The 21,833-nt window shown below is 42.4% G+C and overlaps 1 protein-coding gene across 1 annotated transcript; it reads left to right on the top strand.

Moving 5' to 3' along the window:
• Positions 1–252: 252 nt before the first annotated feature.
• On the top strand, positions 253–19,604 carry ZNF334 (zinc finger protein 334). Its single transcript, XM_077873445.1, has 5 exons — positions 253–727; positions 6,167–6,225; positions 11,965–12,091; positions 12,368–12,463; positions 16,292–19,604. Exons 1-5 carry the CDS (start codon positions 472–474, stop codon positions 18,061–18,063), a joined length of 2,310 nt encoding a protein of 769 aa, XP_077729571.1. The 5' UTR covers positions 253–471; the 3' UTR covers positions 18,064–19,604.
• Positions 19,605–21,833: the final 2,229 nt, after the last annotated feature.

Genomic DNA, 21,833 nt, shown 5'->3' with positions numbered 1-21,833 from the left:
CCTGGTTTAACAAAAGTATCACTGAACATGGTCCTCTCTGGGTGGGGAGATTATGAGGGCTGTCCTTGATCAAATCTTCCTTCAATTTTTGCGTATCTGCTGTTTTAGGAACAATCTTAGTGTACTTTGAAATCTAATTTTGAGTGGAGATGGTGTTTGCATCCCTGGGAGAAAACTGGCTGGGGGTGGGCATCAATCTTTTCCCATAGTGCTGGGCTTTAAAATTCCTAGTACTTTAGTTAAAATGTTATGTTTTCATGTGTGCAGTGGATACCTACCTTTCCTCCTCAAGGTAGCTTTGAGTCTAAAGGGATCAAAGGGGATTCTTTGGGACCCTTGGGATCCTGGGATCACGACCTGAGCAGGGTCGTAGGTGGAACCAGGTTCAGATTCCTAATCCAGGGGTCATGGAGGAACCAGAGCTCCAAGCAAAAGTAAAGATGATTTTGGACAAATAACCTAATTCACCAGATGAGGCAGAGACTCTTCCGACATTCCCTAAGAAAGGGGGCGCGCAGACTGATGGGAAACGGAGTCCCGAATTTGATGGATTCCCCGCAGAGGAGCCCAGGGAACTGGTCCCTCGCAGCTGCTCCTGCGCATGTGCAGTTCTGCCTCATTGTTCGCCCGCTCCCTTGTCTACAGCTTCGCAGCGCAGGTAACCGTGGAGACCCGGGGTCGACGCGCTGCTCGGGGCCGAGTCCTGCACGAAGGATGCGCACTACAGGTGAGAACCTCTTTGCACCGTTGCTTTGCCGGGCGCGGGATAGGTCTGTGTCCACACGTGCTGGAAGCAAAAACTTGAGCGAATCCCACGCGGGCTGAGACCCTAAAGAAAGCCAGGGACAGAGCAGCGTGGCTGCGTTCCCGCAGGTTCCAGGAGAAGGACAGGGGCACGGGTTTCCGGGTCAGAATAAAGTGCAAGGAGAAAAGACATCTGAATGTGAAAGAACTGTTTCCAGGAGCTCCTCGAATTTGCATGTGCCCTGGTTAACCCTTCATCGGCGAGTCAAATTCACGAGAGCAGCGGAGGTGGGAGTGAATTCCCAGAACATTTATTATACGCCTGCAAGCTAAGGGCAGGTGGTGGGTCTGCACTGTAGCGGGCTGTGGAAGAGCCCAAGTTTGGGGACGCCTGGGTGGCTCAGGGGTTGAGCCCCTGCCTTGGCTCAGGGCGTGATCCCGGGGTCCTGGCATCAAGTCTGCATCAGGCTCCCCACAGGAAGCCTGCTTCTCCCTCTGCCTACTTCTCTGCCACCCCCTTTCTCTGTGTCTCTTATGAATAAATAAATAACATCTTTAAAAAAAAAAAGCCAAAGTTTGAACTCAGATGAGTTTAAATTCTAGCTCAGCCACTGAGTCTCCATGGGCCAAATGATGAGCCTCTAGGACTCATACTTTACAGTTTCCCTGTCTGTACAATGAACTTATTCCTATAACCTGTCTCCAGGTTGTTCTGAGGATTGAATCAGATAGCACCTGTAAAGCACTCAGCACAGGTCCTGGCATTCAGTAAATACCTGGGAAATGTTTGTTTTGTTTTGTTTTTTAAGAATTATTTATTTATTTATTTATGATAGACATAGAGTGAGAGAGAGAGGCAGAGTGTGTCACAGGCAGAGGGAGAAGCAGGCTCCATGCCGGCCCGATGTGGGACTCGATCCCGGGACTCGATCCCGGGACTCCAGGATCGGCCCTGGGCCAAAGGCAGGCGCTAAACCGCTGAGCCACCCAGGGATCCCCCTTGGGAAATGTTAATTGCCTTTATCACTGTTCTTTTCATTAAGAATATTATTGATTTCTAGAGACCCCCTGTAAAATTGGTACTAATCCCATTTTAACCAAGAAGGAAACCAAGACTCTGGAGGTGAAGTGTCATGGACAGTAATTGAAGGAGCTGGCATGCAAACCTCAAACAGTTTTATTTCCAAATCCTATGTTGGGTTTTGTCCAGCAGAGCATCCTTCACAGCACTTAACAGAGTGGCAAGTCTCTAAGAGCCAGGCGGAAGAACCTGGAGTGTCCCCAGCTGAGTCCTCTCTAGAGTTCTTGGAGATTTCTTGACATCTGCTTAGAGCCCTCAGGTTTTGAAGGCTTCTCTGCTCTTTCTTCATTGTCCATCTGCCCTGTGACCGCAACAGTTTACAGACTCTCAAACCAGATTTTTCTGATAGTGGTTCCCAAATAAGCTTGCGGCAGGGCAGGATCACCTAGAGGACTTGTCAAAACCCAAGAGCTGGCGAGGCCCCACCCCTAGAGTCTCCCACCCGATAGGTTTGGGAGGGGCCCCCAAATTTGCATTTCTATCAAGTATCTGACGTTGCTGTTCCTGCTGGTCTGGGAGCCTCACTGAGAGCTTCTGTTGTAGGGGGTGGGGAAGTCCCAGAGACCGTTGGGACCTGGGCTGGAGATTCCCATTGTGTGAATTTACCTCCTCCAGCCAGGTTCACATTTCCTTGGATCCCGCAGCTCTTGTAAGGAAAGAAGGTGGGGCCATCAGGAACAGGATTCCCACCTGGGAGATCCCCAGCCTACCCAGAGAAAGCCGGGGCACAGCTGCAGGGCACAGATCGAGGAAACAAGCAGGTTCTATCTCTGCTTGCTTGGAGGCAATGACTGTGACCCTTCTGCCCTGAGTAACATCACGGCACCAGGGGTTGTCAAGAAGTGTCCCTCCGTGAAGGTTGGGCCGGCTTTCAAGAGAGAGGTGAGCTGAGCTGAAGGTGGTGAGCAAGAGGCAGGCTTTCTGGGATGAGGACATCCACTGGACAGTTGAGGAGATTGTGGTCTGGGAGGACGGCCATGGAGACACCAGCTCCTCTCCTCCCCGAACTCCTCCCCTTTTTATTCTCCTTCCAGTCCCTTTTGGGGATGCTGTACAGTCCCCAAACTACGGCCATCCCCTTACCTGGAACTTAGAGATATGCTACCGCCCCCCCTCCCCCCCCCCCCCGCACATTCCTGCCTTTGTAGCCTTTGTAGGCGTATAGCAAGGGGCTTCAGGGGTTATGTAAGCCTGTCTCATTTTAAAAGTGAGCAGTATTGGGTCTGAGGGAGTCATTAGTATACGGTTAAGTACAAGGTTTTGGGGGCCCCTGGGTGGCTCAGTGGTTGAGCATCTGCCTTTGGCTCAGGGCGTGATGCTGGGGTCCTGGGATCAAGTCCCACATCGGGCTCCTTGCGTGGAGCCTGCTTCTCCCTCTGTGTCTTTGCCTCTCTCTGTGTGTCTCTCATGAATAAATAAATTAAAAATCTTTTAAAAAGGTTTCTGGGGATCCCTGGGTGGTGCAGCGGTTTGGCGCCTGCCTTTGGCCCAGGGCGTGATCCTGGAGACCCGGGATCGAATCCCACGTCGGGCTCCCGGTGCATGGAGCCTGCTTCTCCCTCTGCCTGTGTCTCTGCCTCTCTCTCTCTCTCTCTCTCTCTCTGTGACTATCACAAATAAATAAAAATTAAAAAAAAAAAAAAAAAAGGTTTCTGGAGCCAGACTGCCAGGGTTCAAAGCCCGGCTCTACCACATTTACTTTCACTTCTTCCCTCAATTTCTCACCTATAAACTGGGAGTAATAATACTACTTACACCTTGCTTTATTTTAAGGAATAAATGAGGTAACATATGTAAAGTACTTAGAGCAGTGCCTGTTCCATAGTAAGCGCTATCCAAGTATTGTCAGTATCATTAATATTAATATAATCTCAGTTTACATTATTTGTTAGTCCCAGAACCTAAAGGACCACTGGGGCCCCCTGACTTCCAAGCCCCTGTTCGGTCCACTGTGGCTCAGTTAAGTTGAAACAAGTTTCTTAATTAAAAAAAAAAAAAAAATCCTGGGAATCCCTGGGTGGCTCAGCGGTTTAGCACCTGCCTTCAACCCAGGGCGCGATCCTGGAGTCCCGGGATCAAGTCCCACATGGGACTCACTGCATGGAGCCTGCTTCTCCCTCTGCCTGTGTCTCTGCCTCTCTCTGTGTGTCTCTCATGAATAAATAAAGTCTTTTAAAAAAAATAAAAAATAAGGGATCCCTGGGTGGCTCAGCGGTTTAGCGTCTGCCTTCCACCCAGGGCGTGATCCTGGAGTCCTGGGATCAAGTCCCACATCAGGCTCCACATCTGCATGGAGCCTGCTTCTCCCTCTGCCTGAGTCTCTGCCTGTCTCTCTCTCTGTCTCTCATGAATAAATAAAATCTTTTTAAAAATTAAAAAAAAAAAACTCTTTAAAAAATCCCTTGGAGGGATCCCTGGGTGGCGCAGTGGTTTGGCGCCTGCCTTTGGCCCAGGGCGTGATCCTGGAGACCCCGGATCAAATCCCATGTCGGGCTCCCGGTGCATGGAGCCTGCTTCTCCCTCTGCCTATGTCTCTGCCTCTCTCTCTCTCTGTGTGACTATCATAAATAAATAAAAATAAAATAAAAATAAAAATAAATAAAAAATAAAAAATCCCTTGGAGACACTGAAACCAAAGGAGAATAAATCCCTTAAAAAAAAAAAAAAAAAAAAAAAAAAAACTAAGAGCACCTGAGTGGCTCAGTGGTTGAGCATCTGCCTTCAGCTCAGGTCATGATCCTGGGGTCCTGGGATCGAGCCGACATCGGGCTCCCCACAGGGAGTCTGCTTCTCCCTCTGCCTGTGTCTCTGCCTCTCTCTGTGTCTCTCATGAATAAATAAATAAAATCTTTTTAAAGATTAAAAAATAAAATAAAATAAAATAAAATAAAATAAAATAAAATAAAATAAAATAAAATAAAATAACAGACTTATAGAGCACCTGAGTGGCTCAGTCAGTTGATCATCTGCCTTTGGCTCATGGCTCAGGTCATGATCCTCAGGTCCTATGATCTCTCCCTGCTCATCGAGGAGTCCGCTTCCCTCTGCCTCTCCTCCCTGCTCCTGCTCTCTCTCTCTCTCCCCCAAATAAATAAAGTCTTAAAAAAATAAAAATTAAAAATTAAAAAGCAGACTTCCGTAAAGCACATCTATCCCTGTTGTCAGAGCTTCCTATTAATTTTTTAACTCAAAGGAGTTAAAAATATAAGTAGGAGGGACACCTGGCTGGCTCAGTAAGTAGAGCTTGCAAAACTTGATCTCAGGGTTGTAGGTTCCAGCCCCATGTTACATGTAGAGATTACTTAAAAATGAAAAAAATTTAAATATATATATAGAGATATATAGATATGTAGGAAAGTAGATAAGCAGACTTCTGTCAGGTTTTTGTTGTTTCTTGCATCTGTTTTTACACATTTTTACAAAAGTAAAGAAAATAATGTAATGACTCCCATATACTTGTCACGGCTTCAGCCATTATCAACTTATGACCATTTTGCTTCATCTATATCTGCCCCCAAAATACACACACACACTCACACTCACACACACAAATTTTCCCTTCCACCTTCCATGACTAGATTGTTTTCAGTCCCGGGGGCACCTGGCTGGCTCAGTTGGAAGACTGTGGAACTGACTCTTGATCTCGGAGTCATGAATTTAAGCCACACATTGGGTATAGAGATTACTTAAATAAATAAATAAACTTTAAAAAATAAACTAAATCCCAGGGCAGCCCCAGTGGCTTAGCGGTTTAGCGCTGCCTTCAGCCCAGGGCATGATCCTGGAGACATGGGATCAAGTCCCACGTCAGGCTCCCTGCATGGAGGCTGCTTGTGTCTCTGCCTTCCTCTCTCTCTCTCTCTCTCTCTCTCTCTCTCTCTGTGTGTGTCTCCATGAATAAATAAAATCTTTTTTAAAAAATAAAAATAAATAAAGTAAATCCCGACATCAAAAACTTCAAATATAACATGTTTAATAATGACCAAAGGCATGGCATGTCATGCTTGCTATGCTAAGATTTGTTTAACTGACTCTTTCTTCATTGGACTTTGGCTTGTTTTATATCTCTCTGCTATTAAATCAAAGAAAGCTGTAAATTGTAAGAAACCAGTAAGATAAATATTACTCCCCCCCACAATGAAAAGCATGCTTCTCTTAGCTCCCCACAGTTATACAAGGGTTATGAGAGTCCCCTCCATGCACCTGCCCCTTCTGAAGGGTCAGAGACATTCTCCCACGGTGTGGCCATCTGTCAGCATGGGGTTTCTAAGCAAAGGCTCCGAGGACTTTCAGGACAGATCCCATTTCTCATAATTGCTCTGCTCCTTCTCCCTCCTCCAGCTCTGGCCTCAGAGTTCTCAAAACTTTTCCAGGAGCAGGAGAAAATGAACAGATCCCAGGTAAGTCATTTACTAATTACTTTTTCAATGAAAAGGTGACTTCACCTTTTATTAGTGACCATGTTTTCTCATTGATTGTTTTTCTTCATTTTTTTCATTTTTTGACTTTGTTCCTGTGATATTATCTGACTTTCCTTTTTTCCTCTTCTGGTGGCTCTGAAGGTCTACCTTTGATTTGTGTTGTATTATTGATTACCGTTGATGTATGTGACGCATATGTGAACCTATCTTCTTGTCGACATCAGGGATTGTTTTCATCCACAGTACCATCTATAGACTCCTTTATCTCAGGTTCTATGGAAACCTTCTAAATACTTTTCTTCTCCCATTTTCTCTTCTCTCTTTACATAATAAATATAGTTTTTTGAATTCTTTGTTAACAATCACATCACACCTTCTAGCTACTTGAACAAAAATTATTTCAATTCTTTTTTTTTAAGATTTTATTTATTTATTCATAGAGTCAGAGAGAGAGAGAGGCAGGGACACAGGCAGAGGGAGAAGCAGACATCATACAGAGAGCCTGATGTGGGACTCTATCCAGGGTCTCCAGGATCACGCCCTGGGCTGCAGGCGGCGCTAAACCGCTGTACCACCGGGGCTGCCCAATTATTTCAATTCTAATATACATCTTCTGGTTATTTTTGCAGTCCGAAGTATGAAGATAAGGCGTTATAATGTTATCTACAACTTAGAGTTGCTTATCATGTTCCAGTCACTATTAAATTCCTTACCTGGCCTAATTCTTTTAATTAGGACAATAGCATTATGAAATTTATTATTTATACTTTTTACTGAAAGTATAAATAATAGATTTAAGTGCTTTTAGCTGGAATGGTTCTAAGGATACATCGTTAGAGATTTGGCCAACTGGCTGGCTCAGTCGGTACAGCAGCAACTCTTTATCTTGAGGTTGGACTTCAAGTCCTACACTGGGTATAGAGGTAACTGAAAAAAAAAAAAAAAAGCAATTTGGCCATATAGGTCAAATATGTCTTAGTATGCAAGTCCACTACAAGCTTTCACTCATTTTTGAGAGTAAGATACCATCTGCTTCTGTTCAAGCCTGTCCAAGAACTTGGAATGGGAGAGCTCTTAGGCATGAGATTATAAATAAGACACAGGGTACATAAAGTATATTGTATGAGACATACTTATACTAAAAACCTATTTGTTGTTTAACTGGGTGCCCTGCGTTTTTGGTTACTAAATCTGGGACCCATACTTAGGCAGAAAGAGGGTTTTCGGGTGCACTCTGCTGACCGTGAGCTCTGGCAGTCCCCGTCCATCCAGAGGACCAGTCATTCTCTGTATTTTCAGGGGCTGACTTTACTACCTCATTCCAGATGACCTGTTACTGGACCATCACAGCTTGCCTCAGTTTCCCCAACAATCACCATAGCAGCTCTTCTTCTATAGTTTCGAGAACTCTCAGGCTTCATGCTCACAATACGTTGCTTTGTCCAAAAATGTAAAAATGTTGCCTACATATAGTTTATAAATATTTTTTTGAAGTTTCCTGTTGAGTTACCCTATGCCTCTTTCCTTGCATAGTCTGTAAGCCCCCCTTGCTTCACCTGGAACCAGTTTTTCCTGCTCTTGTCTGCTCACCACACTCTCCTTTTCTGGTTGTATTCCTTCTCTGATTGCTGAGTTCTGATGGAGGCCTCTGGAGAATCTTACGACTGTGTGGGTGATACGTTTTCTAAGTCTGACTATCTGAAAGTACCTTTCTTCTGCCCTGTTACAGGGATGATTGGTTGTAGCATTTGGGTTCAGACTCCTTTTCCTTCTGGGTATGATGAGTAAACAGGATCCCCTAGCATCTGCAGAGAATGAAAAGTTGAGTGCCATTTCTGTTCTTACACCTGTTTTATTCTTTCTTCTTGCAAGTTTTTCTCTTTCCTGGGGTTTGAGCTATTTCGCCGGGCAGCGTCTGCCAGTGTGCCTATTTGGTTAACCGGACAGCTCCTGCCAATGAACACTCAAGTGCTCTGGGACACTTCTAGTGATTTCCCGTGATTATTTCCCTCCCACCCTCCTCTTGGTTCTTGCCACCCAGAGCTCCTGGGAGGCTGTCAGTGGCTCTCCGCGGTGGTCCATCTGTCCTCCTTTCCTTTCCTGTCATCCTTTTCATTTTCCTGTGCTTTCATTCTGTGTGGTAAGAGATTTGCTCATTTTTGTCACCCACGTCATTTTGTTTTCGAGCCTTCTTTGGAGGGTTTTAGATTTTTTGGCTTTCCTAAGTCAGCAACAGAATCCGTACTATCTGGGGTGCCTGTGTGGCTCAGTTGGATAAGCATCTGCCTTCAGCTCGGGTCATGATCCCAGGTCCTGGGACAGAGCCTTGCATCAGGCTCTCTGCTTAGCAGGGAGCCTGCTTCTCCCTCTCCCTCTGCCTGCCACTCCCTCTGCTTGTGCTCTCTCTCTGTTAAATAAATAAATAAATAAATAAATAAATAAATAAATAAATAAATAATTTTAAAAATTAAAAAAGCATCTGTACTATCTGGGTCCCTTTGCTTTTCACATAGCCAACTTTTCTCATTTTATGGAAGTGAGACTCTGACGTCAATCTGGGGATACCAGTTTGAAGTCTTAAAAATTATTGTCTTCAGTATCTAAATTAATTTTGTTTTCATAGGCTCCAATCTATTCCTCTTGGTACTTAATTTTTTTTGGCTGTTAGATTTTATTTACATAAAAGAATAATTTGTTAAGCAGTTTTTCTTCATGCTTATTTTTCCAATGGTTGTTTTTCCTCCAGCATCTGAGGCCCTTTTTTAAAAAGTTTTCTGTGTGAATAGAAAGGCAAAAAACTCATAAGATCGATCTAGGCAGCATAGGGGTCTGTTTCCTCCACCAGCTTTTCCCTTGAATGAAAAGACAGACCTGGGGCCTTTTACATGGATTGGTGGGAGATGTGTACAGACAGGCCTCTCTGTAGGATGTACAGAGGGGGACAGAGCCCCAGGGGACCTTCCTTTCCCCCTGACAAAGCTGGCAGTGCCTTACCCAATGACAGAAGGTGTTGATCTGTTTCCCTAGAGTTGCCCTAAAAGCAAACCTGTGACTGGTTCAGGGTACTCAGCATAGTACCTTGCTTCTCTTTTGGGTTGCAAAGTTCACGCAGACTGGAGGCAGGTGTCCTGCTTTTTATAAGGAAGGTTCTCCCAAGTGTTAATCCTTAGCCAACCCCTCTGGGGGCTAAGAACGACCTAGGAATGTGACAGGCCTCATATTCCCACTCATTCCTCTGGGTCTTGAGCCCAGAGCCCACTTCATCTCCTGCCACAGCTGCTTCCCAGCTGGGAGATCCTGCCTGGCTCTGAACAGAACCTCAGACTCTTGCACAGTCTGTGTTTGTTTTAGGGGATGAGCACACTTCCTCCAATATCTGCCTCCTACTCTATGGCTTACAGAAACCAGTCAGAATTTGTCACTTGCTGACAGCCCCCTTCCCTGCACCCCTCTTCCCTGATCATGTACTGGTGTTGTTATGTCTCTCCCTGCTATAGTTTTGGAAGCAGAAGAGATCAGTGTGTGTGCCCAGCCCATCATGTCGAGTTAGGAGCATCTCTTCTTGAAACTGTCACCACCAGTGGCCTCTGAGACAGGCTTCATTCATTCAACGGCTGTTTAGTGAGCACCACCGTGGACGTGCTCTGCTCTATGTGCAGATACTACTACTAACTCCTGCTTCTTTGGTCGCCAAGGTCTTCTCCCCCTCCTGCTCCCTCTTAGGTTCCAAATCTTCCATCTCCCTGTTCTTTATGGGCAAGCTCCCTACTCAGATGGCTTCAGTTATCGCTGAGAAACTCCTGATTTCCAAACTTCGCCTTAATCCTGGACCTCCCTCCTGATTTCCAAGACTTTATATCTAACCATCACCTGGACCTCTCTACCTGTAGTGACCTCTCTACCTGTATGTGTCACAGATGCCTTATGTATAACATGTCCAGGATTTCTCTCTATCTATCTATCTATCTTTTTCTCACCCAACCTATTCTTTCTCCTGGGTTGTCAGTCTCCAAATACAGCACCAGCACTGACCCAGCTGCTCTTGCTGATAATCTCGGAGTAGTGTTCCATTCATTTCCCCTCTTGCCCTAACCAACTGCTGATTAATTCCATTTAGAATCAACTCCACTTCTGAATGGCCCTGCTACTACATTAAAATCTTCTCTTGGGCAGCCCCGGTGGCTCAGTGGTTTAGAGCCGCCTTCAGCCTAGGGCCTGATCCTGGAGACCTGGGATCAGGTCCCACGTCAGGCTCCCTGCATGGAGCCTGCTTCTCCCTCTGCCTGTGTCTCTGCCGCGCTCTCTCTCTCTCTCTCTTTCTGTGTGTGTCTTTCATGAATAAATAAATACAATCTTAAATAAATAAATAAATAAATAAATAAATAAATAAATAAAATCTTCTCTTATAATGGTTATTGCCTTCCTCTATGACTTCCCTTCCCTTCCCTTTAAAAACCCTTCTCAGACTTTCTCAACACAATCAGTATTTGGGGCCAGATAATCCTTTGTTGTAGAGGCTGTCCTCAGCATCGTAAGATATCCCACAGCATCTCTGGGCTCCAGCCACTAGATACCATAAGCACCCTTTCCTCAGTTGGGACAACCACACATGTCTCCCGACATTGCCAAATGCCCTTCACCCCCTGCCGACAAGATCAAGTTGAATGAGAGTCACTGCTTTAAAACATTCTCCCACTCTGCTACTAAGTCTTTGCTTTCAAAATATAAATCTGATCATGTTACTTATGTATATGTCCCCATTCCCATGGAAGTAATCTCCAAAGTCGGGTGTCCACCCTAGAGAACTGCATGAGACAATGAAGTAGTGTAGGATGTAAAGAAGGTATTAGAATGCCCTCTCATATTTCTTTTGTATCAAAAAAAACTAAGAAAGTAAGCTTTACTTTTGCTGGCTAGCTGCAGAGTCCTAGACATTCATAATTTACAAGTTAATACATTGAGGGATGCTTAGGAACTCCGAGTAATGGGGTGACTAAGTATCTGGAGGCCACTGGTCTCTGGGGGAAAATCCAGTATTTCTCTGTGACTAACCACTAAATATCTCTACTTGTTCTGAGTCTCTTCAAAGCCCCCAACCTATTTTGTCACACTGCACTACTTGCAACTCCCTTAATTTTATATGTATTGTTAATTATTATTGGGCCTGAATGTGTTTTGTAGAAAGTCTCCTTCTTGGTCTGTGAACACCTTAATAACAGGACCATTGTCTCCTTTGCCTTAGCATCCTTACAACTAGAATCATTCTAGATATATAGAGGGACTCAAATTTTTGTTGTTTATAAATTAATAAATATAGAGGCAGAATATTTCTATTATGATTTCTGTTTCTTCCATAAAGTATAACATAAAGGAAGGTACCTGGTTACGTCATCCTTTGTAACATTTTCTGATAAACTCTTAACAATGAACACAGTACGGGCGCCCAGGTGGCTCAGTCAGTTAAGCATCTGACTCTTGATTTTGGCTCAGGTGATGATCTCAGGGTCATGAGATGAAGCCCCATGTCAGGCTCTGCACTGGACGTGGAGCCTGCTTAAGATTCTCTCTCTCCTCCTCCCTCTGCTCCTTCCCCTCACCCTCTCTCTCCACCCTAAAAGCTTTTTTAAAAATGAACACAGTAGAAATTCATTCTCATATATATTTCCCATGCCATCTGATCTTGAGCACTTCATGGTGAGCAGGACTGGGCTGTTACAGGGATCGGTGTTGTTCGAGGATATATCCGTGGACTTCACCCAGAAGGAGTGGCAGCTGCTGGACCCTGCCCAGAGGCTCCTGTACAGGGATGTGATGCTGGAGAACTACAGGCACCTGGTGTCACTGGGTAAGCACGGCTTCCATGCACCTGTCAACGACATGCATTTTCTATCTTAGGAACCAAATCACTGTAAGGCCCCATGAGTTTCAGGCTTGAGATTTTGGATTAAAAGACCCTCTTAGGGAACTTGAAAGTATGTTATATTCTCACCTCCATGGTGAAAAGGTCTTTTTTAATGAAGGCCCTATCACCTTACAGCTTCTAAAGCTTCTCCCATCTGATTCTTCAAAGGGCCTGAACTTTAAGCAGCTTTGCCAAGTCCCATGTCATTTCCCATAACAGGGCACTGCGTCACCAAACCTGAGCTGATATTCAAGTTGGAGCAAGGAGAAGAGCCATGGGTACCAAAGAAAGAACTCCCAAGTCAGAGCTGCCCAGGTGAGTTCACAGGGGTAGATAGAAGACAACTGGTGGAAACTGGTTCCCAAGTGGCCAGTTCAGGGTATTTTTGAAAGCATTTTAGAAATATATTTTAGTGGGGCATCTGGGTGGTCCAATGGTTGAGCATCTGCCTTTGGCTCAGGTCATGATCCCAGGGTCCTGGGATCGAGTCCCTCATTGAGCTCCCTGCAGGGAGCCTGCTTCTCCCCCTGCCTATGTCTCTGCCTCTCTGTGTGTCTCTCATGAATAAATAAATAAATAAAATATCTAAAAAAGAAAAAAAGAGAGAAATCTCTTTTAGAGGCTTTTAGAAGTGGCTCAAGACAGATGATCACCCTACCTTAGATAACAAACCTCCAAATAGCACCCTCCTATATAAATGCTCTTCATGTTCTGTTTGACTTTTATTTTTTTTTCTGTTTGACTTTTATATGTAGAAAGATTGGCTTTCATAGAAACCGATTGGTACTCATCCTCGACCTTTATTTCTCTGTTTTTTTTTTCTGTTTGTTAATGACTATTGTTCATCTTCCCTCCTATGCCAAACACTCAGTAAATATGCAGTTATTGGTGCCTTCTTATATTCAACAAATATTTATTTTAGGCACTGCTATACACCAGTCACATTCTAAGCATAGAGGATACAAAGTCTCTACTCCTATCAGTAGATCCAATGGCAAATTTAGCAAAAAAATGGCAACTAGCAAGAAAAAATGTAATATGTCTAGTAGTTATCATATGAAAAATTAAAGTCAGATGATGGGTATAGAGATCAATAGGGAGTGCTATTTTTGGAAAGGAAATCAGAGGAGGCTTCTTTGAGGAGGTGAACATTTGAGCAGGAACAGTAGAATAGAGTTTTGAACGGAGGGATGGAGAGAGGCACAGATTAAGAGATTTCCAGCTCAAGGGAGCAGCAGGTATGAAGTCTCCGAGATGGGAGTGTGCTTGGTGTAATCAGAGAACAGCGAGGTGTCAGTGGGACCAGAGGGGCTTCCAAAGGAGGTAGCAGCTGATGTCAGAGAGTTAGCAGGAACAAAGCTTTATGGGCCTGGTAAGACTGACTTCTAAATCTGAGTGAAACATTAGGTGAGAGGGGAAAGGCAAGGACTACTAGGTTTGCAGGGCCAGAGGCACATGACTGCAAAAAGCGAGACTGAAAAGAAGCACCCAGGATGGTGGGGAGGGAACCAGAAGACAGTGGTGTCCCAGAAGCCACGTGAAAAAAGTGTTCTGAGAAGGAAGGAATAAATTCCAGCATGCAGATGGACGTGTAAACTCAGCATTGCCTCTTCTTTTCCTGCATATTATTCAAGGCCATAGAGAAAAGAAAGACAAAATATCAACTCCATTTTCACTGGAGGTTGGAGGCAGTAGAAATCCCAAACTTAAAGTAAAAAGTGGAATGGGGCGCCTGTGTGGCTCAGTCGGTTAAGCATCTGACTCTTAATCTCAGCTCAGGTCCTGATCTCAAGAGTTGTGAGTTCAGGCCCCAGGTGGAGCCTACTTAAAAAATTAATTAATTAACTACCTAATTAGAGAAAGAAAGAAAGAAAGAAAGAAAGAAAGAAAGAGAGAGAGAGAGAGAGAGAGAGAGAGAAAGAAAGAAAGAAAGAAAGAAAGAAAGAAAGAAAGAAAGAAAGAAAGAAAGAAAGAAAGAAAGAAAGAGTGGATTATAACCAGAAGCAATGGAAATTAGGCTCAGTTGTGGTAGTTAAGTAGAGAAAATATCACACAAACTGGCCATGGAAAAAAAGTGTCAGAACACATTGTACAGATAGTATTTACTTGCAAACCTTGCCATTAATGGAACTTGAAGTGATGAGATTCTTAAAAAAAAAAAAAGCAATGGGACAGTAGCATTGCCCTGAAGGGATGTGTAGATTCTGAGTAGAGCTAGGGACAGAATATGTACTAACCAAGTCAAAAACATGAGAGTGGATTTGTGGCTAGAAATGTCCAGTTTAGGGCACCCCGGGTGGCTCAGCAGTTTAGCACCACTTTCAGCCCAGGTGTGAATCCTGTGTGAGACCCAGGATTGAGTCCCACATTGGGCTCCCTGCATGGAGCCTGCTTCTCCCTCTGCCTGTGTCTCCGCTTCTCTCTCTCTCTCTCTCTCTGTGTGTGTGTGTGTGTGTGTCTCATTAATAAATAAAATCATATAAATAAATAAATAAATAAATAAATAAATAAATGCCCTGATCTGATATAATCTGACAATACTGTAGACTTATGAGCTGATCACTTGAACATGTGTTGTGAACTTAGATTATAAGAATCGAATGTAATCTCTAGGTGTAAAAATCCAATATCAAATTTTCCCTACTAGCATATTGGCTTCTGTTTGTTTTATCTGCTACAGAAAAGTCATGTATTTTTAAGTATACAATTGATGTTCTTGCATAAAATGAGAAGAACAGAGGATAGTAATAATCACCCATAGCAAAAAAAATTTTAAGGCAAAGATTAATAAAGGCCCTTGGACCAAACTGGATAGCCAGCTGCTTGAGTTTTCACAGGAAAAAAAAAAAAAGAAATCAGAGAGGAAGAAAACATGATATAAAGGTTGAGTTAATTATGACAGGACACAATCAGTTGGCAAAGCAAATCAGTAGATTGAAAGAGGGAGAAGTAGAGGTGTCAATCAGGCCAGATAACTATTGATCTATTCTGAGAGAATCAACTGACAGCACCAACAACCAGAATACAGAGGGGAATTGGATCCTGTTGCAAGCCTGGCTTGTCCCCTCCTATGTTTTAACACATGTTTTGGGCATTGTTTTACCATATCACAGTTCTGTGAAGAGATAGGGATGAACTATAGGACTGGACCTTTGGACACAAGGCAATTAATTATTTCATAAGTAAATTTGGAGTTAGTATACAGAATGGGAAAAGGGCAGAAGAGATTGGGAAAATGGACAGTGGAGTAAAGGATTCCACTGCAGGTGGTGAAGCATGGGGAGAGGAGGATATGGTTCAAGTCTCTGATATGCTGTCAAATTGATCTTGGCTCTGAAACTTCCCCTATTACCACCCAGTCTTCCTTGTCTGCCTCCTCAATATCCTTTGTCTTTGCCCATCCTTTGAAAATCCTCCATCTGGGATGCCTGGGTGGCATGATCCTGAGATCCTGGGGTCGAGTCCTGCATTGGGTTCCCCACGGGGAGTCTGCTTCCTACTCTGTCTATGTCTCTGCCTCTCTCTGTGTATCTCTCATCAATAAATAAATAAGATCTTGGGCAACCCCAGTGTCCCAGCGGTTTAGCTCCACCTTCGGCCCAGGGCGTGATCCTGGAGACCTAGGATCAAGTCCCACGTTGGGCTCCCTGCATGGAGCCTGCTTCTCTCTCTGCCTATGTCTCTGCCTCTCTCTCTCTCTCTCTCTCTGTCATGAATAAATAAATAATTTTTTAATAAATAAATAAATAAGATCTTAAAAAAAAAAAAAAGAAAATCCTCCATCCTTGGATCAGTTGTTTTCCTGACATCCTTTTTACTTAGCACAATGTTCCTTATGTCTTTTTTTTTTCCAAACTTACTATCCATCTTGACATCATATTTATAACAAACCAAAGCCACTTGTATTTGTATTAAGTTTCCACTTTCTCTCCTTTTTTTTTCTATTATAATATGTGTTTTTTCTTGATTTTCATGTTACCAAACCAAAAGAAGAGAATAAATATTTGCTCAGGACTTCTTCCATCCCAGAACACTATATCTAAGAACCTAAGAATCAATTCCATATAGGCCACTTGTGTATAATGCCATTTCTTAAGAAATGCATTGAGATTTGTGATGTATGTCAATTTCTTATATTTCTAGAAGTCCAGGAAGCCAATAACATGAAAGAAAGAAGCCAAGCGAAGGAAGATAAGTATTCGAGGAAAGCTTTCTTCTTCAACAACAGAATATTGACTAAGGAGAGAACTAAGACCTTGAGAAACCCAGTGCCCTCAAGAAAAATATCCCATAAATGTGACTTATCTGGAACAAGCTTGGAAAGTGTTTCAGAATTAATTATTAGTAATAGAAACCATGTAAGAAAAACGTCTAGTGATCTCAATGGATGGGGATCCCTTCATGCTATGCATGAGAAAATTCATGCAGTGAACAAGCCCCATGAAAGTGATCAAAAGAAGAAATCCCACAGATATAAGGAGGAGTTTATTCAACATGAAAAGAATTCTGTTTTGGAGAAACTTCTTGAATATAATAATTGTGGAAAAGTCTTTCACAAAAAGACTGCCTTTGTTACACATAAGAGACCTCACAAAGGAGAGAAACCCTCTGAAGATAATGAATACAGACAAGCCTTCACCCAAAAATTAAAGCTCAGTGCTCATCCAAAAACCCTTAAGGAAAGGAAATCATGTGAATCCAGTAAAAATAAGAAACCCTCATGCATGAAGTCAACACATGTACATCAGAGAGCTCACCTAGGGGAGAAACACTATGATTGTAATAAACTGGGGAAATCCTTTAGCAGGAAGTCCAATCTTACTCAACATCAGAAAATGTACAGAGGAGGAACACCTGATGAATATAATGAAAGTGAGAGAGCCTTGAGGAAGTCATACCACACTCAAAGTGATAGAACTCATGCAGGAGAGAAAATCTGTGACAGTGATAAATGTGGGAAATCCTTCCATGAAAAGCCATGCCTTACTCAACATCAGAGAACTCACACAAAAGAAAAACCTAGTGAGTGTAATGATAGTGAGAGAGCCATAAGGAAGGAATCGCACCTCACTCAAAGTCAGAGAATTAACACAAGAGGGAAAAGCTTTCAAGGTAGTAAATGTGAGAAATCCTCCTGTGAGAAGCTAAAATTCGCTCAACATCAGAGAATGCACTCGGGGAGGAAAACTAATGAGTATCACAAAAGTGGCAGGACCATAAGTAAGAAGTCACACCTCACTCAAAGTCAGAAAGCTCACAAAGGGAAGAAAGCCTACAACTGTAATAAATGTGGGAGAAGCTTTCCTAAGAAAACAGACCTTACTCAACATCAGAGCACACACACAGGGAAAAAACCCTATGAGTGTAATGAATGTGGCAAGTCCTTCTTTGTGAAGTCCAACCTCACTGAACATCAGAGAACTCACACAGGAGAAAAACCATATGAATGTAATGAATGTGGGAAGTCCTTCTGCCAGAAGTCAGCCCTCACAGTTCATCAGAGAACTCACACAGGAGAGAAACCATATAAATGTAATGACTGTGGGAAAACCTTCTGTGTGAAATCAAACCTTACTCAGCATCAAAGGACCCACACAGGAGAGAAACCCTATAAATGCAATGAATGCTGGAGATCTTTCTGTGTGAAATCCAACCTTGTTGTGCATCAGAGAACTCATACAGGAGAGAAACCCTACAAATGTCCTGAATGTGGGAAAACCTTCTATGAAAAATCAGCCCTCACAAAACATCAGAGAATTCACACAGGGGAAAAACCCTATGAATGTAATGAATGTAGAAAAACCTTCAGCCAGAGGTCAGCCCTCACCAAACATCAAAGAAAAACACACAAGAAGAAAACTCCTATCAACGCTGCCCGCATGCAGAAGCCTGCATCTACAAATCAGATTCGTTGAACATCAGCAAAATCACAGGGCAGGAAAGCTAAGATGTCAACACATGTGGGAAAGTCCTCATCAATCAGTTATAGCTTCTTGGAACTAGAGGATTAATATAGGAGTGAAACCTAAGAATGTTTTGAACATGTGAAAGCTTTCAACAAGCATTCAAAGATATTGAGGGGAGATTTATCATTTTAAGGAATATGGATAAGAATGTTTTTGTGGGAATGTTTAACTAGAAGTCCTATTTCAGATGTGATAACCAAACTTATTACAGAAAGGATAACAGAAAATATTCTATTAATAGATTGTGAAATGTGGAGCTTTTGTAAAAGGAGGAATACTTTAAATTGTTGATACAACAGCATTAAATATATGTGTGAAGACTTTCTGAGGTATATTGAACTATATATAGGCATGTAGTACATGAGTGTGCCATAGAACATGAATTATGGATATGTCGGATTTGTGATAGGAACCCACCACTATCTCTGAACCTCAACAGTATGGTATATGTAGACTAAGTAAAAACTAAGCAGTCCTGTAACCTGTGACCCAACAGTTCCACCTCTTGATAACATACTCTAAAACAAGAGTTCTCAACTGGGCATCCTAAAGGGTGTTTGGAAATACTGGGATTGCTTGGTTGTCATTGTGGCAGAGTGCTATAGGTGGTTAGTGTATGAGAGGGCCAAAGACACCAAATGTCCTGCAACATGTCAGGAAAAGGACAGGAAGAAGAGACTCATCTACAATGCCTGTGGCTCCATCACAGAAAAATACCACCCTGGAGAAACTCTTGCATGTGTGCACCCACAGACCTATACCAGAATGTTCATTGCAACACTGCAATAATTTTTTGAGTAACAATTTACAAAAATGGAAAGTAAAAAATGTCCATTAACAATAGACTAGATAAATAAATGTTGGTTTTGGTCATACCATGGGGATAATATATGGCAATGAAAATGAATTAATGAATTAAACACTTCAAGATGATTATGTTGAATGAAAAAAATATATAGCTATTTTACTGCATTTCAAAAATAAAATTCAAAAAACAAAGAACTCAGCAGTACATTGTTCAGGGAGATAGATAGATAGATAGATAGATAGATAGATAGATAGATAGAAAGAAAGAAAGAAATATATAATGTGAACAGTCAAAGTACAAAGGAAAGCAAGTGGATGATTAACAAAACCTAGGATAGCAATTACATCTGTGGAAGAAAGAGGGATTTATGTTTACAGAGAAAGAGAAAGCTTCATGTTTTCTTAAATGACTCATGAGTATACAGGTATTGCTTTTAATATTTTATATCATATATATGCATATATAACTATTTCTGTTTATAGACTAATTTTCAAGAAGCAAGCTTCAAGATAATTGCATTAGAATGTTAAAAAAAAAGTGGTATTTTGGCATAAAGATTCATCTATTTTTTGGGCAGCCCTGGTGGCTTAGCAGTTTAGCGCCACCTTCCACCCAGGGCGCGATCCTAGAGACCCGGGATCGAGTCCTACATCAGACTCCCTGCATGGAGCCTGCTTCTCCCTCTGCCTGTTTCTCTCTCTCTCTCTCTCTCTCTCTTTCATAAATAAATAATCTTAAAAAAAAACAGCAAAAAAAATCATCTATTTTTCTTTTTTTTTTTAAGATTTTATATATTCATGAGAGACACAGAGAAAGAGAGAGAGAGGCAGAGACACAGGCAGAGGGAGAAGCAGGTTCCATGCAGGGAGCCTGACATGGGACTCCATCCCAGGTCTCCAGGATCAGGCCCTGGACTGAAGCAGCACTAAACTGCTGAGCCACCAGGGCTGCCCTCATCTATTTTTCTGTATCCAAAATTTCCACATTGACCCTTCTCAAGAGTCTATACCACTCATCTTTGTGCCTGCCTGGTCATCTTGATTTTCTTTATTATATTTTGCCTTTTGCTTCCTAGTAAAATTAATCCTAACTTTTTAAAAATAATACAGTGAACATTGACCAAGATAGAAAAAATAAAGTGAAAAAGTACATTAAATAGTAAATATAAATAACAATGAAAAAAACAATAAAAGTTCTCCCAAACGAGAATAAGTTGAATTCACACATCAAAAACAGTGGTGGGGGGAACCCTGAGTGGCTCAATGGTTTGGCACCTGCCTTTGGCCCAGGGTGTGATCCTGGAGTCCTGGGATCAAGTTCCATGTGGGGCTCCCTGCGTGGGGCCTGCTTCTCCCTCTGCCTGTATCTCTGCCCACCCTCCTCTCTCTCTGTGTCTATCATGAATAAATCAATAAAATCTTTTTAAAAAACAAAACAAAAACAAAAACAGTGGTGGTTTAATTGTTGGTTTAAAACCACCTTATAAAAAAAATAAAAATAAATAAATAAATAAAAACCACCTTATGTGTGGTTTGCAAAAAAACCAATATATATATATATATATATATATATATATATATATATATTTCAGATATATATATCTGAAACCAGGTGACAAAGGAAGTTTGAAATTTAAGGGATTGGGGTGCACCTGGGTGGCTCAGTCAATTAAGCATCCAGTTCTTGATTTTGGCTCAGGTCATAATCTCAGGGTTATGAGATTGAGCCCTGCATCAGGCTCCATGCTGGGTGTGGAGCCTGCTTAAGATTCTCTCTCTTCCCTCCCTCTACCTACCCCCTCTCTAAAAAAAAGAAAAGAAAAAGAAATTTACGGGATTGGGCAAAAGATGTTATATAGATGGATAGATATTGATATTTATAAATATAGGTATATATCTTTTCTACCTTTTTTTTTTTCATTCATCCACTAAAGCAAAACTACCTACTGGTAAGTCGTGTGATTATATCATTTAACTCAACTGTGCTCTTAAATATTAGGTTCTTCAGCCTCCCACCAAAAATAATCTCATAAGGAGGCGCCTAGGTGGCTCAGTCAACCAAGCATCTGCCTTAGACTCAGGTCATGATCTTAAAATCCTGAGATTGAGCCCTCCATCAGGTTCCCTGTTCAGTGAGGATCCTCCTTCTCCCTCTCTCTCTGCCTCTCCTCCCTGCTGTGTGCGCTCTCTCTCTCTCTCTCTCTCTCTCTGTCTCTCTCTGTCTCTCAAAGAAATAAATAAAATCTTAAGAAAATGATCTTATAGGGCAATAGCCATTGATATGAATATATGTTCAGGTGATGCTGCCTTTCTGTCTTAATGGTTTTAACCTACCCTGATTTGAGGATCCAAAGGAAGCTCTGGAAAGAGGAGAGAATGGGCTTTCAAGCATGTGTGTCGTTTTGATTGAAGATGCTCCCTTGGTTGTCATTTTTATTAAGAAACTTTTTTAAGGTGCTTATTTTAACTTTACTTGGAATGATGGACAGGGCACTGAGAGTGGGCAACTTGACTTCTCATCTTGACATTCCCTCCAGCTCAATTTTATTAACTTTTAAAACGAAGAGCAGGGCAACCCCAGTGGCCCAGCGGTTTAGCGTCGCCTTCAGCCCAGGACGCGTTCCTGGTAGACGCAGGATCGAGTCCCACATCAGGCTCCCTGCATGGAGCCTGCTTCTCCCACTGCCTGTGTCTCTGCCTCTCTCTCTCTCTGTCTCTATGAATAAATAAATAAAATCTTTTAAAAATAATAAAATAAAATAAATAAATCGAAGGGCAGATTTAGACCATATTATTGTCTTAGTCCACTTGGACTGCTATAATAATACTGCAGAGTGAGGGCCTAATAAACAACAGAAATTTATTTCTCACAGTGCTGGTGGCTGGGAAGTCCAAGATCATGGCAGCATCTG

This window comes from Canis aureus, chromosome 26 (genome assembly GCF_053574225.1).
Source record: "Canis aureus isolate CA01 chromosome 26, VMU_Caureus_v.1.0, whole genome shotgun sequence".
NCBI classification, from domain to species: Eukaryota; Metazoa; Chordata; class Mammalia; order Carnivora; family Canidae; genus Canis; species Canis aureus.
The sequence above is the reverse complement of the archived record's forward strand: the minus strand, read 5'-3'. Positions and strand labels throughout refer to the sequence as shown.

Coding starts and splice junctions, on each gene's coding strand:
- ZNF334 (XM_077873445.1), top strand. CDS start 472: ATGAGGCAGAGACTCTTCCGACATTCCCTAAGAAAGGGGGCGCGCAGA. Junction 12,092..12,367: donor CAGGCACCTGGTGTCACTGG/GTAAGCACGGCT, acceptor TTCCCATAACAG/GGCACTGCGTCACCAAACCT. Junction 12,464..16,291: donor CCCAAGTCAGAGCTGCCCAG/GTGAGTTCACAG, acceptor TTATATTTCTAG/AAGTCCAGGAAGCCAATAAC.